The sequence below is a fragment of the Ptiloglossa arizonensis genome, chromosome 2 (genome assembly GCF_051014685.1).
Source record: "Ptiloglossa arizonensis isolate GNS036 chromosome 2, iyPtiAriz1_principal, whole genome shotgun sequence".
NCBI lineage: Eukaryota > Metazoa > Arthropoda > Insecta > Hymenoptera > Colletidae > Ptiloglossa > Ptiloglossa arizonensis.
The window spans coordinates 5,534,277-5,553,658 of NC_135049.1; the positions used below are offsets into that span (position 1 = coordinate 5,534,277).

Consider the following 19,382-nt stretch of genomic DNA (forward strand, 5'->3'; position numbering starts at 1 on the left):
CTTTTAATTATTTTCCGCTTTCGGGAAAATAAAATTTTTAGAAACTTAACACATTGCCGACCGATCGGGGAGATCTCCCCATTTTGAAGAAAGTCGGTGCCCGACCGATCGGGGAGATCTCCCCGTTTTGACTTTAGCAACGCGTTTCTCGTTTTCTGTCATTGTTAACTACCTCAGCCTCGGGTTTTTTCGCGATTGCTGACGGACTGCTGCTATGGAGCACAACATATAATAAAATCAACTAATTTTGAAGGCGTCTTATTGCCTATTATTACGGTTCTTTCGGTTCGGGATTTCGGGACCTCTAAAGACCGTCAACGCACAAGTTATGCCAGTCATAAAGTCTGACTTTTAATTTTATGTTTTGTATAAATAATACGTGAAATAGTTAAACGAGATTATTGCAGTGAAACATAATTGCCCACATGGCTAGTTTCCGAACTGTTTTGAGTTCAAATAGTGAAATTCAGTCCGTGCTATTTCCGAAAAATGCGCGGTGGACAGGGCTGTTTGGCTTTCCCAAGCGCGGTGGAAACCGAACAGTTGCCTATGGCGCGTGCGGTCGGCAAAGTATTAACCAAAGATGGAATGTCGGAGTGTTTGTGCTATTTGTGGAATAGATGCAATTCATAAGTGTAGTGCTTGCGAGAATGTATATTATTGTAGTAGACAGCATCAAAAGGAAGATTGGAAGAAACATACAGAAGTCTGCAAACCATACAAGGTTGGTAACCATAACAATAATTTGTTTTTTTGATACTATCACGAAATCAATAGTATGAGATTTAATATTCTAACAGTACGATAATGTTGTAATAACTCAATGCTTTTTCCTGTAATAATAAATTTGTGAGTGGATTTCTCATTGTCTGTTGTTTTAAAAACTATGTTCAAAGACGGTTTTCCACATCCTCAAAACTGCATGCCCTTATTTAATTTTAATTCATGGATTCCTTTAGCTTTTTAATTTACTTTTTTCGTGTTGAATGCGTTGAATTGTTTCTATACAGATTTGATTCTGCTCTACTAAATTGGGAATAGTTCCTCCCACTGCGTTCAACTTGTTGAGAATGTAAATTTTCCTTTCTATCGTTAATGAAATTCTTTTCAGGCTCATGATAATTTAACAATAATTTAACTATAATAATACGCACAATTGCAATAATAATTGTAATAGTACAATTTATACAAATTTTTTAAATTTAAATAATTTTTCTTTTAAAAAACGATATTTATTTTCTTATATTCCTATACAATTGAAGCCGCTGAAACTCAAGCAGCCTTTTATAGTTTGCCGCTGTCATGTGCCGTCTCGCTCACTAGCAGTTTGTTGCACTCACCGCGGCAAAGAACAAAACTGCAAAATAAAGGACTGATTCGTTGTAAGTCGTGCCTGTCCTCCAAGTAGACGACCTATAACCAGATAATTCTGTATTATATTTTTTCTTTCTTGCACTTTTGTTTCACTTCGGGTGTAACAGGTAATACATAAGGCTTATTGACAAAAGTTAAAACAGTAATTACTCATTAATTTTATAAAATACTTTATTCACTCATTTTTATATATGTATGTATATATAATTAGTTGCGCAAACTATAAAATAGTTTTTTATCTTACTTTACGTGGAACAACATGGAAACAAAAATGCACCAAATTTGACAAGATAAGAAACACTATTCCTATAAACTAAATGATAATTAGTGAAAATAACTGAATAAAAACATACAGACTTTTTTAATACTCTTATAACACAAAAAACTCTAAACTTTTATGAATTTGATACCTAGAGAGCATTAATTCAATATAGTACAGAAGTTGACAGATATTGGGGGACAGATTTATGTTTTTCTATGTGTCTTCTATAGTACTTATATCTGTTGATTGACTTGACTACTTCATAACATTAACATTCTGTCCAATTTCATAATAAAATTCATATCAAAGTACATATTTGCAATTAATTTAAAAACTTATTTCACAGTTGATGGAAAATTCTACATTGGGTCGTCATTATGTGGCCACGAGAAATATTAAAATAGGAGAAATTGTTCTTACGGATGACCAACCTCTAGTAGCTGGTCCTATGCACAATTCTGTTCCTGTATGCCTTCGATGTTATACAATGTTGTATAAAACTACAGCTGTACCTTGTATGAAATGTGGATGGCCTCTTTGTCAGGATTGTAAGGACCATGGTTTGGAATGTGATTTCACTTCTTCTCGTAGAGACAACAAGGTGATAATTATGTTAAAAATAAATGTTATGTAGCTGTGTTCTTAAACAAAGAGGGTTTGCTAAAGGGTTGAAGCATTTTCATCCCTAATGATGTACATTCAATTTATACGATGAATGTACATCTTGCTATAATCGCATAATTTATTGATTCATGGGATGCATGATCAATTTGTTTACCACATATTGTCCCCAGACACACATACAATCAGTTCAGACATTCGATAGCTGACTCTCCTCAAAAACACATTATCGCTAACATGTAAAAATTCCTTTACATATAGCTATACATTACATATGATACATATATATATATACACACACGCGCGCGCGCGCATGTACACACACACACACACACACACACACACACACACACACACACACACACACACACACACACACACACACACACACACACAGAGAGAGAGAGAGAGAGAGAGAGAGAGAGAGAGAGAGAGAGAGAGAGAGAGAGAGAGAGAGAGAGAGAGAGAGAGAGAGAGAGAGAGAGAGAGAGAGAGAGAGAGAGCCGAAACACAAATGATCGAAATGATTAATAAACTTATTAAATTATGCATATTTAGCTATAAATTTTCATATTAATATTGTCATTAAATCAAGCAGATTTTATGTAACAATACTTTTGTTTGATATACACTTCTTTTTCAAAAACAATTATTCAGAATATTAATAGTACAATAATATTATAGTGCTACAAATTAATAACAATTTTTCCATTGTATAATTGTAATATTTTTTAATTGTTTCACTTCTATTCTCATAAGAAATGTGATATTATAGGTATCTATCACTGAATTTGGTTATACACATCCAAGCTATCAGTGTATAAATGTTATAAAAATATTGTCTATGAAAGACAACAATCCAGAATCTTATCGAAAATTATTGTCGCTTGAGAGTCATTCAAATCAAATGAAAGAAAAGAAAAATTTTTGTTTTGAAAACATGCGGAATACTGTGCATTTTATCAAAAGATTTTTCAAAACGGACGATATATCGGAAGAAGAAATTACGAAAATTATCGGTGTTTTACAGGTACAAAATTTAACAAACTAATACAGTAATAAATTATTTATTGATGTATAAAAGTTGAATATTTTGGTAAAGTATAAGAACTGAAAATTTATTTACGATATAAGTAATTTTTATATAAAACCACATAACAGCTTTGAACAGCCTAATGTGTTCTATCGATGGATAAAGTCCTGGAGACAGTGGTAGTAGCTAAGAAGGATTGGAGTTTATGTTAGACAGCACTTACTTAAACAGTTGATCATATTTATAATTTCTAGTATTAACTTTGTAAGAGGCTTAATTTGTTCATTGAAAAGTTATTAGTGTTTAAAATTAAAATTATCATTGAATTATAGGTAAATGGACATGAAGTTCCTCTCACAAATCCTTCGTATATTGCAGTTTATGAATTGGCATCGTTACTCGAACATGCTTGTAAACCAAATTGTTCGAAAAGCTTTACCAACAAAGGTGGACTAATTATTCATGCTGCAACACACATCACAAAAGGTGATTATATTTTATTAAACTTATAAGAAAATTTAGGCTATGTAAAATAATTTTGATTATTGACTAAATATAATATAATAAAAATATAAAGGTTTTGTTTATTACAACGTGTATTTAATTGTTTTTCATTTTCTATTAAATACTGTATATTATCTGACTAGTTGTATTTTATGTTTTGAAAGAAGATATTAAATAAATTTTCATATTATACTTCTATGTCGTTTAAAAAAGTAGATGTTCCTTCTAAACTTTCAGATTCTATTGTTGTATAATGACACCACCTGTTAAGACTTTTAATTGCATTGTTGTCACTTTGTGCAATTGCTTCTATAGTTAGTATTTATTTATCATTTTTGTACCACAATTCTGTGACAAAAATAATTTCACAAATTTAATTTATCATTATAGGAAATCATATTTCTATCTGCTATACCGATCCATTATGGGGTACTACAAACAGAAGGCACCATCTTTCTGAAACAAAATTTTTTGAATGCACTTGTGACAGATGCAAAGATCCCACAGAATTCGGAACAATGTTTAACGCTACAAAATGCAATAAAATGTAAGTTATAAGTTATTGTATATTTTTTGAAGCTGCACCAGGTAATTCATAAATGCATTCTAGTGTAAATTTACTTCTTGAAGTATTAATATGCATTTACGAAACATCTTATTATGTCAAAAGTTGGTGAAAATTTATTCAGTAATATATAGTACTGATTTTAAATGTTAAATGAAAATTTGTATGGTATTTATTATATTTATTATATTTTTAGAGACTGTTCTGGATATATGCTGCCTAAAACTTTTCTTTGCCAAGAAGAAAAAGATTATATATGTTCAATGTGTAGTTCAACAGTATTGTATGAAACTGTTGAAGAAATTCTAGAAAACATTGGCATAGATTTCTCAAGAATGAAGAAAAATGATATTATTGCATGTAAAGCGTTCTTAGATCATTATAAAACTGTTCTTCATCCAAATCATTTTTATAATACTGATGTAAATATTGCTCTGGCCCAATTAATTGGTCAACAAAGTGGAGGATTACAAGCAGTCGAAGAAGATCTCCTTGTCATGAAAATTGAACTATGCAAGAAACTCGACAATTTACTCCAAATTCTTGCCCCTGGTAACTTGAAAAATAATACGATTTTTAAAACAATATTAACAATAATGAATAAATGCATAAGTTTACAATGCCATATACCATTCAATGAGTAAAAAATTGTTATCCAAGGCTGCTCTAGAGCTTCCCCTACTTTATTCACTGTTCCTACACAGGATGATTCGAAAGTGTTATTGAAAAATTTATTTATTTTGCATAAGCAAAAAATTAGAAATCAGAATCATTTCAAATGCTCTTCTTGTAAAATTAATTGTCTTAAAATATTAGGTTGCTATCTAAATTTTATCTGCACCTCCTATAAACAGATTATCAGTGTTATCGTTTTGAAAATCATTCTTGAGTCAAAAGAAGATCTTTTTGTTAATATTTCGATAATCAAACATTCAAAAAGGTTTTTCTAAAAACCTCTGTCCAAGCGGATCCGAGCTTATGACTTTATTGTACATTATACAATAACAATAATATTTGTGTATTCATATTGTAGGTATATATATATGACATAGTACAAGTGTGTATTATTTTTTCAGCTGAAAATCGAATTCGAGGATTAATTCTTTTTGAGTTGCATGCAGCTCTTGCAGACTTCAGCAGGAGACACACTGCAAAGGATACTTTAATATTATTGCTGGTAAAACGAAATTTTAAGTGTACATTATAAAAGAATAGATTTCTTTCAAATGAAAATATTTGTCTTAAATTAAGATTGAAATTTGTTTGCTGTGTTATTTCTTCATATTTTTTATTCAATAGGAATCAAAGAAATGTTCAGTCGAGGCTTATCGATTATTAAAATTTGAACCAACAGTTCTTCCAGAAGGAAAAATTGCACTTCAAGCTAAAGAAAATTTACAAAAAACGAATAAAATTCTGAAGCATTTTAATTTGAAATCCAAGGATAGTACATAACACTGACGTATCCATGCAATTACTTTAAATGTCTTTCCACATTGTCGTAGAAAGCGTAATAAGAAATAAATAAGTGTAGATGAAACTGTTTCTAGTGAAATAAACGCATAAAACATATTTTTACAGAGAATTTTTAATGATCATGTGGCGGCACTACCCACGCTTGCCACCAGAGGGAAACTCACTGTTGCGTCGCAAGTGGCCAAGGGTACGTTGGAAGTGGCCGTCGTAAATAAGACCCTCGGGTCGAGCATTTGGCGACCAGGCGCCTGCCGATTTCCGGCAGGCGCCGCCATAAAAGACCATACGCGCGACCACCCTGTGAGGCACCGAGTTCGTTGATTTACTAGTAAACATTGCATGCCACCTCCAGCGGACTCTTGCAAAATTGTCTATTGGTTAGGCCTAGACGAAAAATACGCCCTCCGCGCCTAGACGGCAACAGCATCAACGAATCACCGACGAGCACGGGCCCAGCCGAACCTTCCTCGGCGCAACTGACCTTAGGCAGGCCAGTCACAACTGATTGTCTTAACATCAAGCTGTAGCGTCGCACTAGACTTTACAACTCTAAGTCCGGCCTGTGCCCGTCGGTTGTGATTCAAACCATTTCAAATAGGCTGCACTCCGTTAAGTTCGAAGTGCGGCCACGAAGAGCGAAACGACGCTCAACACTCACCACCAACCGTTTCCCGCAAGTTCCCGTACCTGCTTCGATCGCTATATATACGACCTCTTACCGATCTTCCAATGTCCCGGCGTATAAGGCAGGGCCTGCTAGGATGCCTTACTGACGAGTCCACTAGCAGGCCCGGGATGAAACGCTTCTCCCCCACTTCCTTATATTTCCGTTTTCCCTCTCTCAAACATCTTCAAACCTCGCGCTGCCAAAGTGGTGACCCTGTCTAGGAACAACGCAACCTTCTGGACAACAGCACAGCGCAGCAGTAGAGGTGCAGCACAAGACGATGGAAGGAACGCAACGTAAAGGCCGATTTTCGTTAATCCCCCTCTCCTAAAGTTGACTTCTCGACCTGCCAGCGACGACACGAACGCTATACTCCCGGCTAACCATCAAGATCAACCCCAGGAGGACAGCAGCAGGCAGCTTTAGTCGATATTATTCACCGACCACACGGATGCGTTTCAGAAATACCGGTACGCTCACGCATCAACGTCGGACAACAAGCAAAAACGCGGCTTGAGCAAACGATGCTCGCCACGCGTATTCCGTAATCGACAGCAGCTGGGCCTTACTACGAAAAAGAAGCATTCTTCTCTTCCACCGCTCTGGACAACCTCCTCCTGTGCCTGTTGTGCCACCGAACAACGGAACAAATACCTACGCCACTGGGACATCAGGACGGAACTTCAAAGTATCGTTTACCACTGGCAAGGGGGTTATGTGGCGACACTACCCCCACGCTTGCCACCAGAGGGAAACTCACCACCAACCGTTTCCCGCAAGTTCCCCCGTACCTGCTCCGATCGCTATATAATACGACCTCTTACCGATCTTCCAATGTCCCGGCGTATAAGGCAGGGCCTGCTAGGATGCCTTACTGATGAGTCCACTAGCAGGCCCGGGATGAAACGCTTCTCCCCCACTTCCTTATATTTCCGTTCTTTCCTTCCTCATACATCTTCAAATCTCGCGCTGCCAAAATCAAAGAAATCTGAGAATGTTTATTTTTCTTATAATTGTCATAATATTACAACAGTGTAACTTATGATTTACGCAGTTGTAATACTTTCAACTTCATATGTGAGTTCATGATTCAGGAAACATGCAAATTTTGATGACGATTATTGAAGATATATTCGTGTCTTTGACCGATTGTATTTCTTTCTTTTTTTGTGAGAAACATAGTCAATAAAAAAGTAGAACCGAATAAAGAGTTTATTATACAAAAAATTAATTTGTTGTATATATAGTTAAAAATATTATTGCATAGATAATGAATTCTCATGCAGTTATATTTTGTAAAATAAAAATGTTACTCAAGTTCATAGTCTGAGCGCTTTCGTTTCTTTAAGTTTGCTGTAATCTCAGATGGAAGGATGCTATTAGTACCCATTTTTAGCCATTCTAGTAACCGAAGTTTAGCCTTTCTTCCATATAGAAAAAGATCTCTTTCAAGCCGAGGAAGTTGAGACCCCAATGTTGGATCGGATACTGGGTTTTGAGCCCAATCCATAACTAATCGAAAACGAGACTTAAATGTCTGAAAGTACAGAAATGTAATACAAGGACTACTAGAAACCCCAAAATAATATTTAATTTAAAACAAATTTTTTAACTTGTTTTTTTTAATAAATAATGTATTTTCTACAACTTATAATAGACCAAAATCTTGGTCTTAAATGTATAATTTAAATTTAAGTACTTTGAGATTGTATTATTATAAGGGTTAGGTATTAGAAAAAATAGTTAAATCTTTAAAGTTATGTACATTATCTATATTGTATTACCGACCTCTATACTTATCAGTCTTGTTTGTCATTTTACTGTATAAATTAAATTTAATATTAATATTTATGATTTATTAACTCATTTACCTGTAACAAACTTTCTGTTATTTGTTCAGATTCTCTGTCACCAAATTTCTGTACATATATACCTAATTCGTAAAAGTAAGGGTTCCATTTGCTTAAAACAACGGCATCTGCATCTGCTTCTAAAATTTCCCTAACAGAATATAAAAAAATGAATAAACAAAAAGGACAATAGACCTATTATTATGTAATGTATATCTGACATCGATTTTCAAAACAATACATTTTGTTTTATTACATTAAATTTTGTTTCCTATTGAAGCAGATATAGACGCAGAATTTTATGCTTAAGATAATTATGCCCAAAATTAACATTATTATTTCTAGGAAAATAATAAAATTAATCAGAACATTGACAAAAAGGTATATTCTTAATTCTGAAATTTTTGCATATTTTGAGTTAAAAGAAATTAGAAGATGATTTAATAAATATTAATAATTGTACCTGTATGCTTCTTTATATATATTTGGTATATCAACACTAACCACAGAATTCTGTAGATTTTTCAAAGACTCTGCTAGCCATAGTGGAAATTCCACTTTCGATCCTACCTTTAAATTCTCAAATTGGGACGAGGAATCCAAAAAACCTTAAAAGAATAGAATACTTGTGTTTTAACTATATCATTTGATTTTTTTTCTAAAGTAAGGTATTCAAATTTATATACTTTAATAATATCAATTTTTTATAAAAATACAATTTGCCGGCAATTAATAACAATACGATTAAGGTTAAAAATCGTAAAGAGATGTTAACATAGTATGATACAAGCAGAAAGAAGAAATAAAAAATGAACATTTTTATTATTGTAACAATATTTTTTAATTAAGTGATTTTAAATATATTGATTTTTGGACAATCAAGTTCATGTAATAAAAATTTATGTGTAAAGAGTATAGTTTACTAAAGGTAGGTTAAATATCAAAATCGGGAATTTAATTAATAATTAGCGTCTATAAGTGCTAATTTAATAGTCAATAAATGAAATAACTTTAGCAGAAGAAATTTATAATTTAAATAAATTAAATATTACCTAGTCCAAATAATTCTACTTCGATTCTGCAGGATATACGTTCTTCGGTGCACAAAATATCATTTATCTCAAAATAATTAGGCGAATAACTTTGACAACATGCCATTTTATGAAATAATAAATGTAAGAACGCATGAGAATAAAAAATTAAATTATAAGTCAGAAATTAACCATAAACGTTAAAAATTTATGGCGCAAACCCGTTACTAAATGATTGGCGTGATGTTAGAGCTTGTTGAATGTGACTCCCTCTACGAATATTTTAGACTCATCTGTCTAATAGGAATGTTCGATTCTTGTAAAAAAATCGATTCTTAGAAATCGAACCTCGAAAAATCGATTTTTTGAATTAATTTCCTAGTTACTAACAGTATTTCACATAAATTTCGAAATATTTAGCGATAATAAATTTAAAAGTAATAGACTTTAAAGGCGGTGTGATGATATTCAGTTACGTTTATTCAAAATAATGTTGCCTGTTTTTCATAATAATATTTTAAATCAGCTGATTATTTAAATTTAGTCAACCATCAGATAATGCTTTTAATTACTTCTTTAATTGCATATGAACAAGTCAATTGAAACATTTCTAGTCATTTACAACATATATTTTGATTTCAAACTGATGTTCGTCGAAGGCGGGTGAAAGTGGGAAGAGTGGTATCGCTAGTAGTTACATTTTACTTTACAGTAAATTATAAAATTATTGACATATACAGGGAGTAACAGGGATATGAAAGGTAACAGAAATGATTAAAGATCTTCTTACCGTTTTTATTTAAAAAATATTATGTTTAGACTATAAACTTATAATAATATTTTCTTTTTCATGGTATTATAAGTTTATAGTCTAAATATTACATTCTTTAAATAGAATAAAAGACATAAAAAGATCTTTTATTATTTTTTTTAATTTCCATAACCTTGTTATTCCCTGTGTGTGCTAACAATTTTGTAACACACTGTACATTAAGCGTTGTATTCTTATTTGTCTCTGTTTACGAGACAGTTGATTGATCAATAAAAACCGTTTGTCTTTGTTTGTTCGTTTATTTCGACATTTCAAGATGTATGGACAATTATTACATAATAATTATATATATTTATATATGTATAATGAGAGAGCATTCTCCTCTCGCAACGTTCCTTTTCTCATTCCCCGAAAATCCCCCTGCCTCCTATCGTTTACTCTCTCACTCCCCCTCCCTCTCTCATCCTCGTGTTCTCACTCTCTCTTTATTTTTTCACGATAAAAGAATGAAAAGGTAAAAGTAAGAAAGAAACGGCGTTGATTCGTCAAGTCTATGAATGATCTTACGAAACGATTTGTTTTGGGCGCACTATTTATCGTTCATCACAAAGATTGTGAAATCTTTTCCATTTTTTTTCATCCACGTCCCTTATTATCATTTAGCGTTTATCGATAAGATTATGATCGTTACCATTAATCGTTACAATTACGATAATAACACTAGTGTAGTTACTCCCTTACTTTCCCCGCCAATACTTCTATCCCCACCACACGGCCACCTACCCCCACCCAGGAACCCTGGCGCCACGTTCAAATTGCGAATTATAATTTTGGTGTATCGTAAGAGAGTATAGCTGCCAAACCAACACTCTCTTTCCTCTATAGCAGAGGATCGATAGCAATTTTTTATTCTACTTTTCCATCCTTTATTCCACTCCTATAACTTTCGCTTCCTCGCCGTACACTTTGTTTTCTCTTTTTCATGATCTGTCTCTTTCTCTCTCTCTCTCTCTCTCTCTCTCTCTCTCTCTCTCTCTCTCTCTCTCTCTCTCTCTCTCTCTCTCTCTCTCACTCACACACACACATACAACATTCGTTTCGTACTCTATATTTTCCGTACATAAGAATTTTGTTCTCATGAAAAATATTTTTCATTCGTTACTTGACATCTTTTTTTTTGTATTAATGACACTTTCGTCATTCTGTACGTTATTGTTTTTTTTTTTTTGTTGCTTTGTATATTTTTCTTCTCTCTTTCATTGTAACTTACGAACTGTAAACTGCGAGAATACGTTTTTCGAGATGCAATTTAATGATCCTTCATTTTCACTAGTTTAGTAGTATCTTCCGAATGCACATTCAATGTCTACATTTTTCTATAGTATTTTAATGGCATTCAGAGTCGAGAACGTTGATCAAATTTGTTAAAAATTGCAAATCGAAAATTTGTAGGTCATTAGTAGAATAAATATCAATAAAAACGTGTGCAGAATTGCAAAATAGTTTCGTTGAGTCTGTCGCAAAATAATGATTCTTTGCGAGACAAACGAGCTCTGGGAAGCAAAATACATATTCTGCAGAATTGGAAAGATTTTACAGCGTTTTTCGAAAAATCCCTGAATTTCACATTTAATGAAAGAAAAGGAAAAATGAAAACAACTATTGTACGAAATCGGAAACGAAAGCAGTCGGAGGCAGAAAGGCGTCCAATTATAAAAAAAAAAAAACTTCAAAACGGAACGAATGCGATACCAGTGATGAATGTAAAGCAAAAAATGATTCGAAATAATTAGTAAAAAAACTAGTTCCTGAAAGTGGCTTTGGATGAAACATTGTTTCCTTTGTCGTAATTTTAGAAGCACCCTCAACAAACCTTTGCAAAATTCAAATAAAGATTATTTAATTCATCACTTTTGGAAAATTTGCTCGGGGCAAAACAGATTTAAAAAAAATGACCGTATGAATTTAAATTTCCAAAATACTATCACTGCTAGTCCAGAGTACCTAAAGAAAGTATTTTAAATTCGGTTTAAAAAGCACTGAAAATTGTTGAGATACAAAGATTGAGCAATGAGGCTATAGTCTGGCCGGCGAAAGAATCGAATTGTGAGATTTCTCGCTAGTCATCCCTGTCGAAGTAAACTCTTCCCCCTCACCCCCCACTCATTTCTTTCCGTGATGACACTTGGATACTCATTGGTTGGCCATTATTTATCAAAAGTAGTGGTGGGATCGAGCGTATCGCGTGTATATTTGTGTTTATGAGTGTTCGTAACAAAATTGATTAGTAATAATGAATATATATTGAACTTGATCCCAACACTAAATCAAAGACTCTATTTAATGATCATGGATATAAAATATTATTTATTATTTGTTACTTTTAATTCGAAGTACTTATTATTTGTTATATTCGTTAATATCATTTATTACTTTAAATAACGCCAACACGAACGAAATAATTCTATATTTTAATGATTAATTATTTATAACACTTAATTATTTCATATTTACTTCGACATTGTCTTTTCAAACATTATGTACTTCTAGATTATTCAAGAAAGTTGTACTTTATATTTTTTTTATTAGATTGTAAATAAAAAATACATTATTTGTAAATAACAAATAATAAATAGCTTATTTCAAATTTATCTCTTACATCTCAAATTTGTTTAATCGTTAATCAATGATATATAAATAGATAGTTAGATAGATATGTAGATAATGTATAAAATAGTTAAAATATTAGTAAGTAGTAATAGTAATAATAACAATAATGATAGTTACAATATTAACGTGAATATTATTAACAAAAATTGTAAAGTGTTTTGAATACTTCGCTACTAGTATCCGGAACAGCGGAGTAAGGAGCAGGAGCTGTTGTTTGTTCCCTCCATCAACTTCCTCCGTCATCCAAGTCGATTATTTCATCGGCCGGACTATAGGTTGATTTGCAATCTTTTTACCGTAACTTCCTCATCTCGTGAAATCGTCGAGAGTGCTAAAATTCCTTTATTCAAATCTGTCACAATTTTTCAATGACTCATTCGGATGTGAATTTACATCGAACTTTCGCTAAATTAATAGAAATCTTTGATTTATAATTAAATATACTAGATGGTAGAATTATTTTTTCGGATTTAACGCTTTAAACGAAACAATCATTTTTCATTCAAAATACTTTAGCTTACCGGCTAAATATTAATACGATATAAATAGAAAACTTTTCTTCTCTTTTTTTTGTTTTTATTCACTATCGACTATATAAATGCGATTCATTTGGTGTATTTCAATTAGCGACCAGATCGAATTGAATCAATATTCAAATAAGATTTTTCCTCGTTGAAAATCAAACCAATTTCTTCCCCGAACGTGTTTGCACGAGCTAGTACGTTTTCCTAACTTGACTAGAAATTCTATGTGTGTACTTATTTATACATAATTATAGCTACTACATATAGGAATACTTAATTAATTCATTAATTAATCCATACTCCTAAAATTTATATATATAAATATATATATTTATATATATGTATATATATTAACTTTATAGTAATATGGCAACGGCGGTGACAGTAATACTATTTTTTTTATCCCTAGATCCAACTAACGATATAAAAATAATTCTCAAAATCGGCGTAAAAATGGAAACAAAAGTCGAAGTCAAAATGAAAAGAATGTTTTCTTTTTGGTAGTCGAAGGAAAGAAAAGTAACAACTATTTTTGGTCTTTTTTTTACACGTAATTCGGATTACTGTAAATTTCGAGAATACTTCTTTTGTTACATCGTAATTATTGTTCTACTCGATTCTTTGGTTCTTTTTGGTCAAACACTCTTCTCGGTTATTAATTAAAGTACAATTAAGTAATGTGAAGTTACAAGTGCAATGTTTCTTCTAAATCGATTGTTCTAGAATTTTTTTAAATATTTGAAACAAAAAAATTGTACAAGATTGAATTTCAGAAAATTATTTGAGAATTCATTGGAAAAACAATCTATGGAGAATTGTAAATAAATATCCTTCGAAGAAGATTTATTACTGAGAAAACATTGAAATTACTTCTGAGCAAGACCATTTAAAATAAATTTTTAAAGAACAAATTTGCGACTTCTGTAGCCAAAATTTCAACAAAAAGTATAAAAAAAAAATATATTTTAAAATTGTTACTAGGATGTCACAAAACAGAAAGCGAATCGGTTGATCGAAGAATTTGTTAAAAGGTTCATGGGATAATTTTTGCAGCTGAAATTTGCATTAATTAAATATTAAATTATAAAAACGGAAGAGAACTGCATTTGTACGTGGAATGTTTCATTTGTAGTTGTTCGATTGTGCTGGTATCCTTTTCGAGCCAATGAAAATTCACTTGATGAAGGAACTGCGTCAAAATCGGTAATTTGCCGCAAACCACTAATTTTTTTAACGCGATGTTAAGAAATCTCATTCGTAAAGAAAATTTTCAAAATATTTAGGCGTAGTTGACAACATAAATATAACAATCTGTAAGGAAAACTAAATTGTTTCAACTTCGGAAATTCAAGGATTCGCAACAGTTTCCTAGTACATTCGGTGGAATTGTTTTTTTTTTTTTTTATCTTTTTAATGATATAAAGACTTTGTGTTTTTGAGCTGAAAATATGTATATGCGTGTGCGCGTGTAACTGTGCGAAAATGTTCGTAAACTCGTGTAAATATGCGTACCGATGAAACAAAACGACATTAAAGTCAGTTTTCAAAGTATCAAAATACCGAGTACACGTAAATCTTTTGAAATACATGAAACAATTTCTATCTCCGATCTTTCGATTTTTCTGTTCTATTTGTTTCTTCGAGTTTCTCCAATTGGAAAGTTTCGAATCGTTAAAATTTGTCGGTGTTTAATCTTGAACATCGATAACCGGAGTCGTACAAATTCGTACAAAGTTCAAAACGGTCTAAAGTTTTGGAATTTTTATTTAATTCTTAATATTCTTAGTGTGTTACAAATGTCAAATTTCTCTACACCAAGGTGTTTTAATTTGTTTTTCTTCGAGTTTGCAAATTGTTTCATGTTTTTGGCCTTTTGTTGTTTCAATCGATATAATTTTGTAATGTTTACGTTAGCAAATCGTTGGACATCTTTGTAGTTCTTAAGTGTTCTGAAGTTGAACGTTCGATCTTTTATCTTTCTGATTCAGTCTTCCAATCCAAAACAAATGCTCAAAAACATAACATTACTGCGTCGCTGTTACAAATTTCCGACAAACTTGATCGTCGTTTAAAAAATTGCAAAGCACGTATAATTCCTCATCGATTTTTTGTGCGCGACTTGTGCGATCGACAATAAAAATAAACATATTCGTCGAAGTAAAGCTGAAAGATTGAACAACAGTTGTACAGTACGCGAAGAAAAGGAAAATCGTGTTTTATATTACAAACCGCTCAAACTCTTCTAGGTAGAAAATTGATAAAACTTGATAATTCGTAATTATCGTGAAACGAATAAAAATACATTCTTTCACAAAAGCATAATCGCCATCGTTGAAAATATACATGACGATTTTCGTAAAATTCTCAAATAATAATCTTCTCGGAATAATATCGTATAGTAAAAACGATTATCTTTTAAATAATCAGGAAGAAGCATTATCCACCTTACTATACGGGATATTTTTATAAAATGTGAGCGTATTTTTAAGTTGAGTATATTATTCATATCATAAAAATAAGAAAAATCTGATTTCTTGTTTCCGAGGTACAGCGATGTTCACGTTGTACGTACCTTTCGAAAAAGTTGGTGTAGTTGGAATAAAATTGACTGGCTATTCAAGGACTCTTAAAGGATACCCCTATCATGACTTCTGATTAACTCGTTGACCTATCCTTTTTCCCCTGTCGCTTAAAGAGGCAAGATTCCCAATGGAAAAAATGACCCTTCAGCGACCAATTGAATTAGGTGGAAAGAAGTACGGATAGCACTCGACTTATGGACAATATTGTTTTAAATGAAAACGTTAAGAAGTCTGTAACTTCGTTTTTTATTCAAATGAAACCTATATTTTATATTTCAAACGCAAAAAAGGCTTAGTAAGATAAATTCAACCGTGTTATACGTTGTACAATCTGATTGGAAAATTTAGAAACAAAACATGTTTAAAGTTGGACAGTATTGTCGTGTTGCAACGCTACACGAAAGATAGAGAGCACGTTAACCGTAAGTGTACGGTCTCTATTCTTTAAACGTAACCGTAAGCATGATTTATTTCTAAATAATTGAATTCGTCTCGTTAGATCACCTCAAGTCGCGTTAAGAAAAATTAAGTATTCTGTAAAATAACTCAAATAACCTTCAAGTGTCCTTGACGTTTTTAACTAGAATTTTCTCTGAACTTTTTAATGTCAATCAAAACTTGGCAAGTATTCGGATTGGTCGCTTAATATAAACTACTTTGTAATACTTTTAACGATAATCAACGGGTCTTTCCTTGTTTTAGATATGTCTTGTTGCAAAAATTATTAAAAGGTTCGATGAAAATTAATAAAATTAATATTCAAATGAAAATTGAAGTTGTAACAAAGTGAAAGGAGACCTTAAAATTGAACAATCTTCTACCTAGGCAGAGTTACGTATTCCACGTGTTGATGACGCGCTTGCTAATTTACAATAAAACCAAAATGGAGGATGGATCTCGAGATCCGAGTGTGCTTCATGATTGGTCTTTGTGCTATTCGTCGCGAAATCCATGAAAATCTCGATCAATCATTGGCGAGTCCCTCTTCGATCTTTTTCTTAAACGTGAAAACTTTGGAGGATCGAACTGTCGTTTTCGAGCTGCGTGTAATCTTTTCATTCTTCGTTCGATCGAAAAGGTTACAAAACAATCTCATCTTTCTAGCTTGTTAAGTTCTAAACGATTAGAAGTACGATGAAATTCAGATGTCCAGGACATAAAGGATCAAGTCTGTATCAAATCTCTATCTAATTCTTCGTATCGAAAGGACTATCGATCTTCTACTAGGTTCCTTGATACCGAATGTTTACGGTCAACGCAAAAGTCGATTCCTCCTAATAGTGTCAGTCATCAGCTACTTCGTTCGACCAGGTGATAGATACTTTATCCGTTTGATCGAGCAAGATATCGATTCACCGGATTCTAATCGCCCTGAAAGATTATCAGAAACGAAGACGACGAATTCGATCATCCTCGATCAATGTCAAAATCCAATCGTGGCGCATCTATAAAGATATTTCTTCATTGGTGGGCGCACTTTAGGATATCATTCGGCACTTAACAACGCTGAATACGATGTACTCAATCTTGTACTCGAGTTACAGGCATCCTTGTGCTTCTGTATTTGTTTCGATAAACTGAGTTACTAGAACTGATTATACCGAATTGTTGCGAACTAACGTACAGATTTCTTTAATTTATGTAAGTTCCGTTAAAGTTCACAAATAACGATCGATGGGACAGTCTTCGATTCGTCACAAAACTGTGTCAATTGCATCTTGCAAGACGGTGGATGCAGTAATGCCTGAGAGACCTTCGTTAAATTATTTTCGATGCTTGGAATTCACGATAGATCGAACGTTTTCACACTGTACCCTTTAACGTCTACAATTAAAGATCGATTAGATTTCTTTCTATAATCTTGCGCCGAAACGAAGTGGGAGCCTTAATGTTCTCTGTTCAGTTCTTGTTCTTAATTAACATCGACCAACCAATATGAATTCGTAGCCCATGTAATTAGGACCATTGATTTGTCAACACCTCGTGGGATTCCCCCGAAAGTTCCCGGATGATTGGTGATCCTCGTTGAGAGTACTCGATGCGAAGACAAACAGATCCAATTGGCTCAGTATTAGATAAACTTACATAACTTAGAGAAAGTCAAGTCGGTGACAATTCGTTGCAATCGGTTGTACGAGTTGGGTGTCTCCAAAGGGATACCAAAACATGGAAGTATGCTCGTTTCTTCAGCTCGAGAACAAGATCTAACAGTGGTGCGTTTATAGAAACTAAATACTTGGCATTGTCTTTCAATGCTGAATCCATTCCTGGACTCGGATAGATCTAGATCAGGTTTGCCACCGATGAAGAACCTCTCTATAAATCGAAGGGGATCGCACGAAAATGTTTCTTGTTTTAAAAAACGAGAAGGTATCCGCAGGTGGTCGGTAGTAGTAGCGGTGGTACTTAGATGTCTTTCTCTTTCTCTCCCCCTCTATCACTCTCTCCCGTTCTCGCCAGCTGTCAGTCTCTCACTCTCTCATTCTCACGCGCTCCCTCGTTCTCGCAATACATGTCTGTCGTATTTATGTGTGTGATTGTAAGTGTGTGTCGGTCGATCGGTTCCGCGACGGGAATATTTATCCTAATAAAGACCGCAGCCACGGAGATTATTGGCGATAATGACATCTGTGACTGCGTCGAACACGAAGTGAATGTTGTCTGTATCGGTGGCGCAAGTCATGTGGCAGTAGATCTCCTTAGTGGTTGACTTGTTCTTCGCCTCGAATTGCGCTTGAATGTATGCGGCGGCCTCTCCGTACTCTTGCGCCCCTGTCGTAAACAATAAACAAATTCGTTATTATCTGTACGGAAATTTCGGGTAATATGGTGTTTAAAAAGAATATTGAATATTGCGATGGGTAATTCTTTTTCCTTGTCTTTATGCTCGTCATCACTGTTGACAATATTATAACAGTGAATGATCCCCAAGTTGTTCTCTTCTTACTATCGTGTCGTTGAGGTCACGTGACCTCTAGTCGTAAAGAATAAACACATTCGTTATTATTTTTAAGGAAATTTTGGTTAATACCGAGTCTAGAAAGCTTTGGATATTGCGATGGCGAATTGTTTCTTCTTGTCTTTGCGTTCGTCATTATTGCTGACAATATTATAACAGTGGATGATCCCCAAGTTGCTTTCTTTTTACTATCATGTCGTCGAGGTCACACATATTTAAGTAAACTCTGTTACCTTTGCTGCTCCTAAGATACAATTAGTTACTTTTGCTCTGATATTACACACAATTATGCTACCTTCGAAATAATGGCAGTAAAAGGCTCTAGGTGCAATTTCTTTCAAATATAGCCTGATTGAGGGTGTAATATAGTCCCTAAGGTTTTTAATCTTGTATTTCTGTTATTAATCGTAGTAACGCTATTGTGTAAATAATAGATGTACTTTTTTCGTACGTGTGGGGGTGTGTTTGTGATGCACACGTGCGTGTTATACA

General features: G+C 33.2%; 3 protein-coding genes across 6 annotated transcripts in view; 1 reads left to right on the forward strand and 2 right to left on the reverse strand.

Moving 5' to 3' along the window:
• Nucleotides 1–96: 96 nt before the first annotated feature.
• Nucleotides 97–5,931, forward strand: LOC143143730 (SET domain-containing protein SmydA-8). Of its 2 annotated transcripts, XM_076305345.1 has the most exons (8): nucleotides 98–724; nucleotides 1,983–2,237; nucleotides 3,033–3,287; nucleotides 3,623–3,776; nucleotides 4,185–4,341; nucleotides 4,556–4,911; nucleotides 5,436–5,536; nucleotides 5,659–5,931. In XM_076305345.1, the coding sequence occupies exons 1-8, from the start codon at nucleotides 584–586 to the stop codon at nucleotides 5,812–5,814; spliced, it is 1,575 nt and encodes a 524-aa protein (XP_076161460.1). In that variant the 5' UTR covers nucleotides 98–583; the 3' UTR covers nucleotides 5,815–5,931. The 2 variants fall into 2 exon arrangements, with proteins under 2 accessions (XP_076161461.1, XP_076161460.1); XM_076305346.1 differs by lacking the exon at nucleotides 3,033–3,287 and having other exon boundaries at nucleotides 97–724.
• A 1,765-nt stretch (nucleotides 5,932–7,696) lies between these two features.
• On the reverse strand, nucleotides 7,697–9,627 carry Psf3 (DNA replication complex GINS protein PSF3). The gene is made up of 4 exons (XM_076305361.1): nucleotides 9,405–9,627; nucleotides 8,816–8,960; nucleotides 8,374–8,503; nucleotides 7,697–8,039 (listed from the first exon to the last, which is right to left on the reverse strand). The coding sequence occupies exons 1-4, from the start codon at nucleotides 9,508–9,510 to the stop codon at nucleotides 7,812–7,814; spliced, it is 609 nt and encodes a 202-aa protein (XP_076161476.1). The 5' UTR covers nucleotides 9,511–9,627; the 3' UTR covers nucleotides 7,697–7,811.
• A 6,536-nt stretch (nucleotides 9,628–16,163) lies between these two features.
• The window catches only part of Galphao (G protein alpha o subunit), a 45,646-nt gene continuing 42,427 nt past the window's right edge, over nucleotides 16,164–19,382 (reverse strand). For all 3 annotated transcript variants that reach the window (XM_076327470.1, XM_076327471.1, XM_076327469.1), the window contains one exon: nucleotides 16,164–18,703. In XM_076327470.1, the coding sequence (XP_076183585.1) occupies nucleotides 18,516–18,703 (188 nt within the window). In that variant the 3' untranslated portion in view covers nucleotides 16,164–18,515. The remainder of the gene's footprint in view (nucleotides 18,704–19,382) is intronic.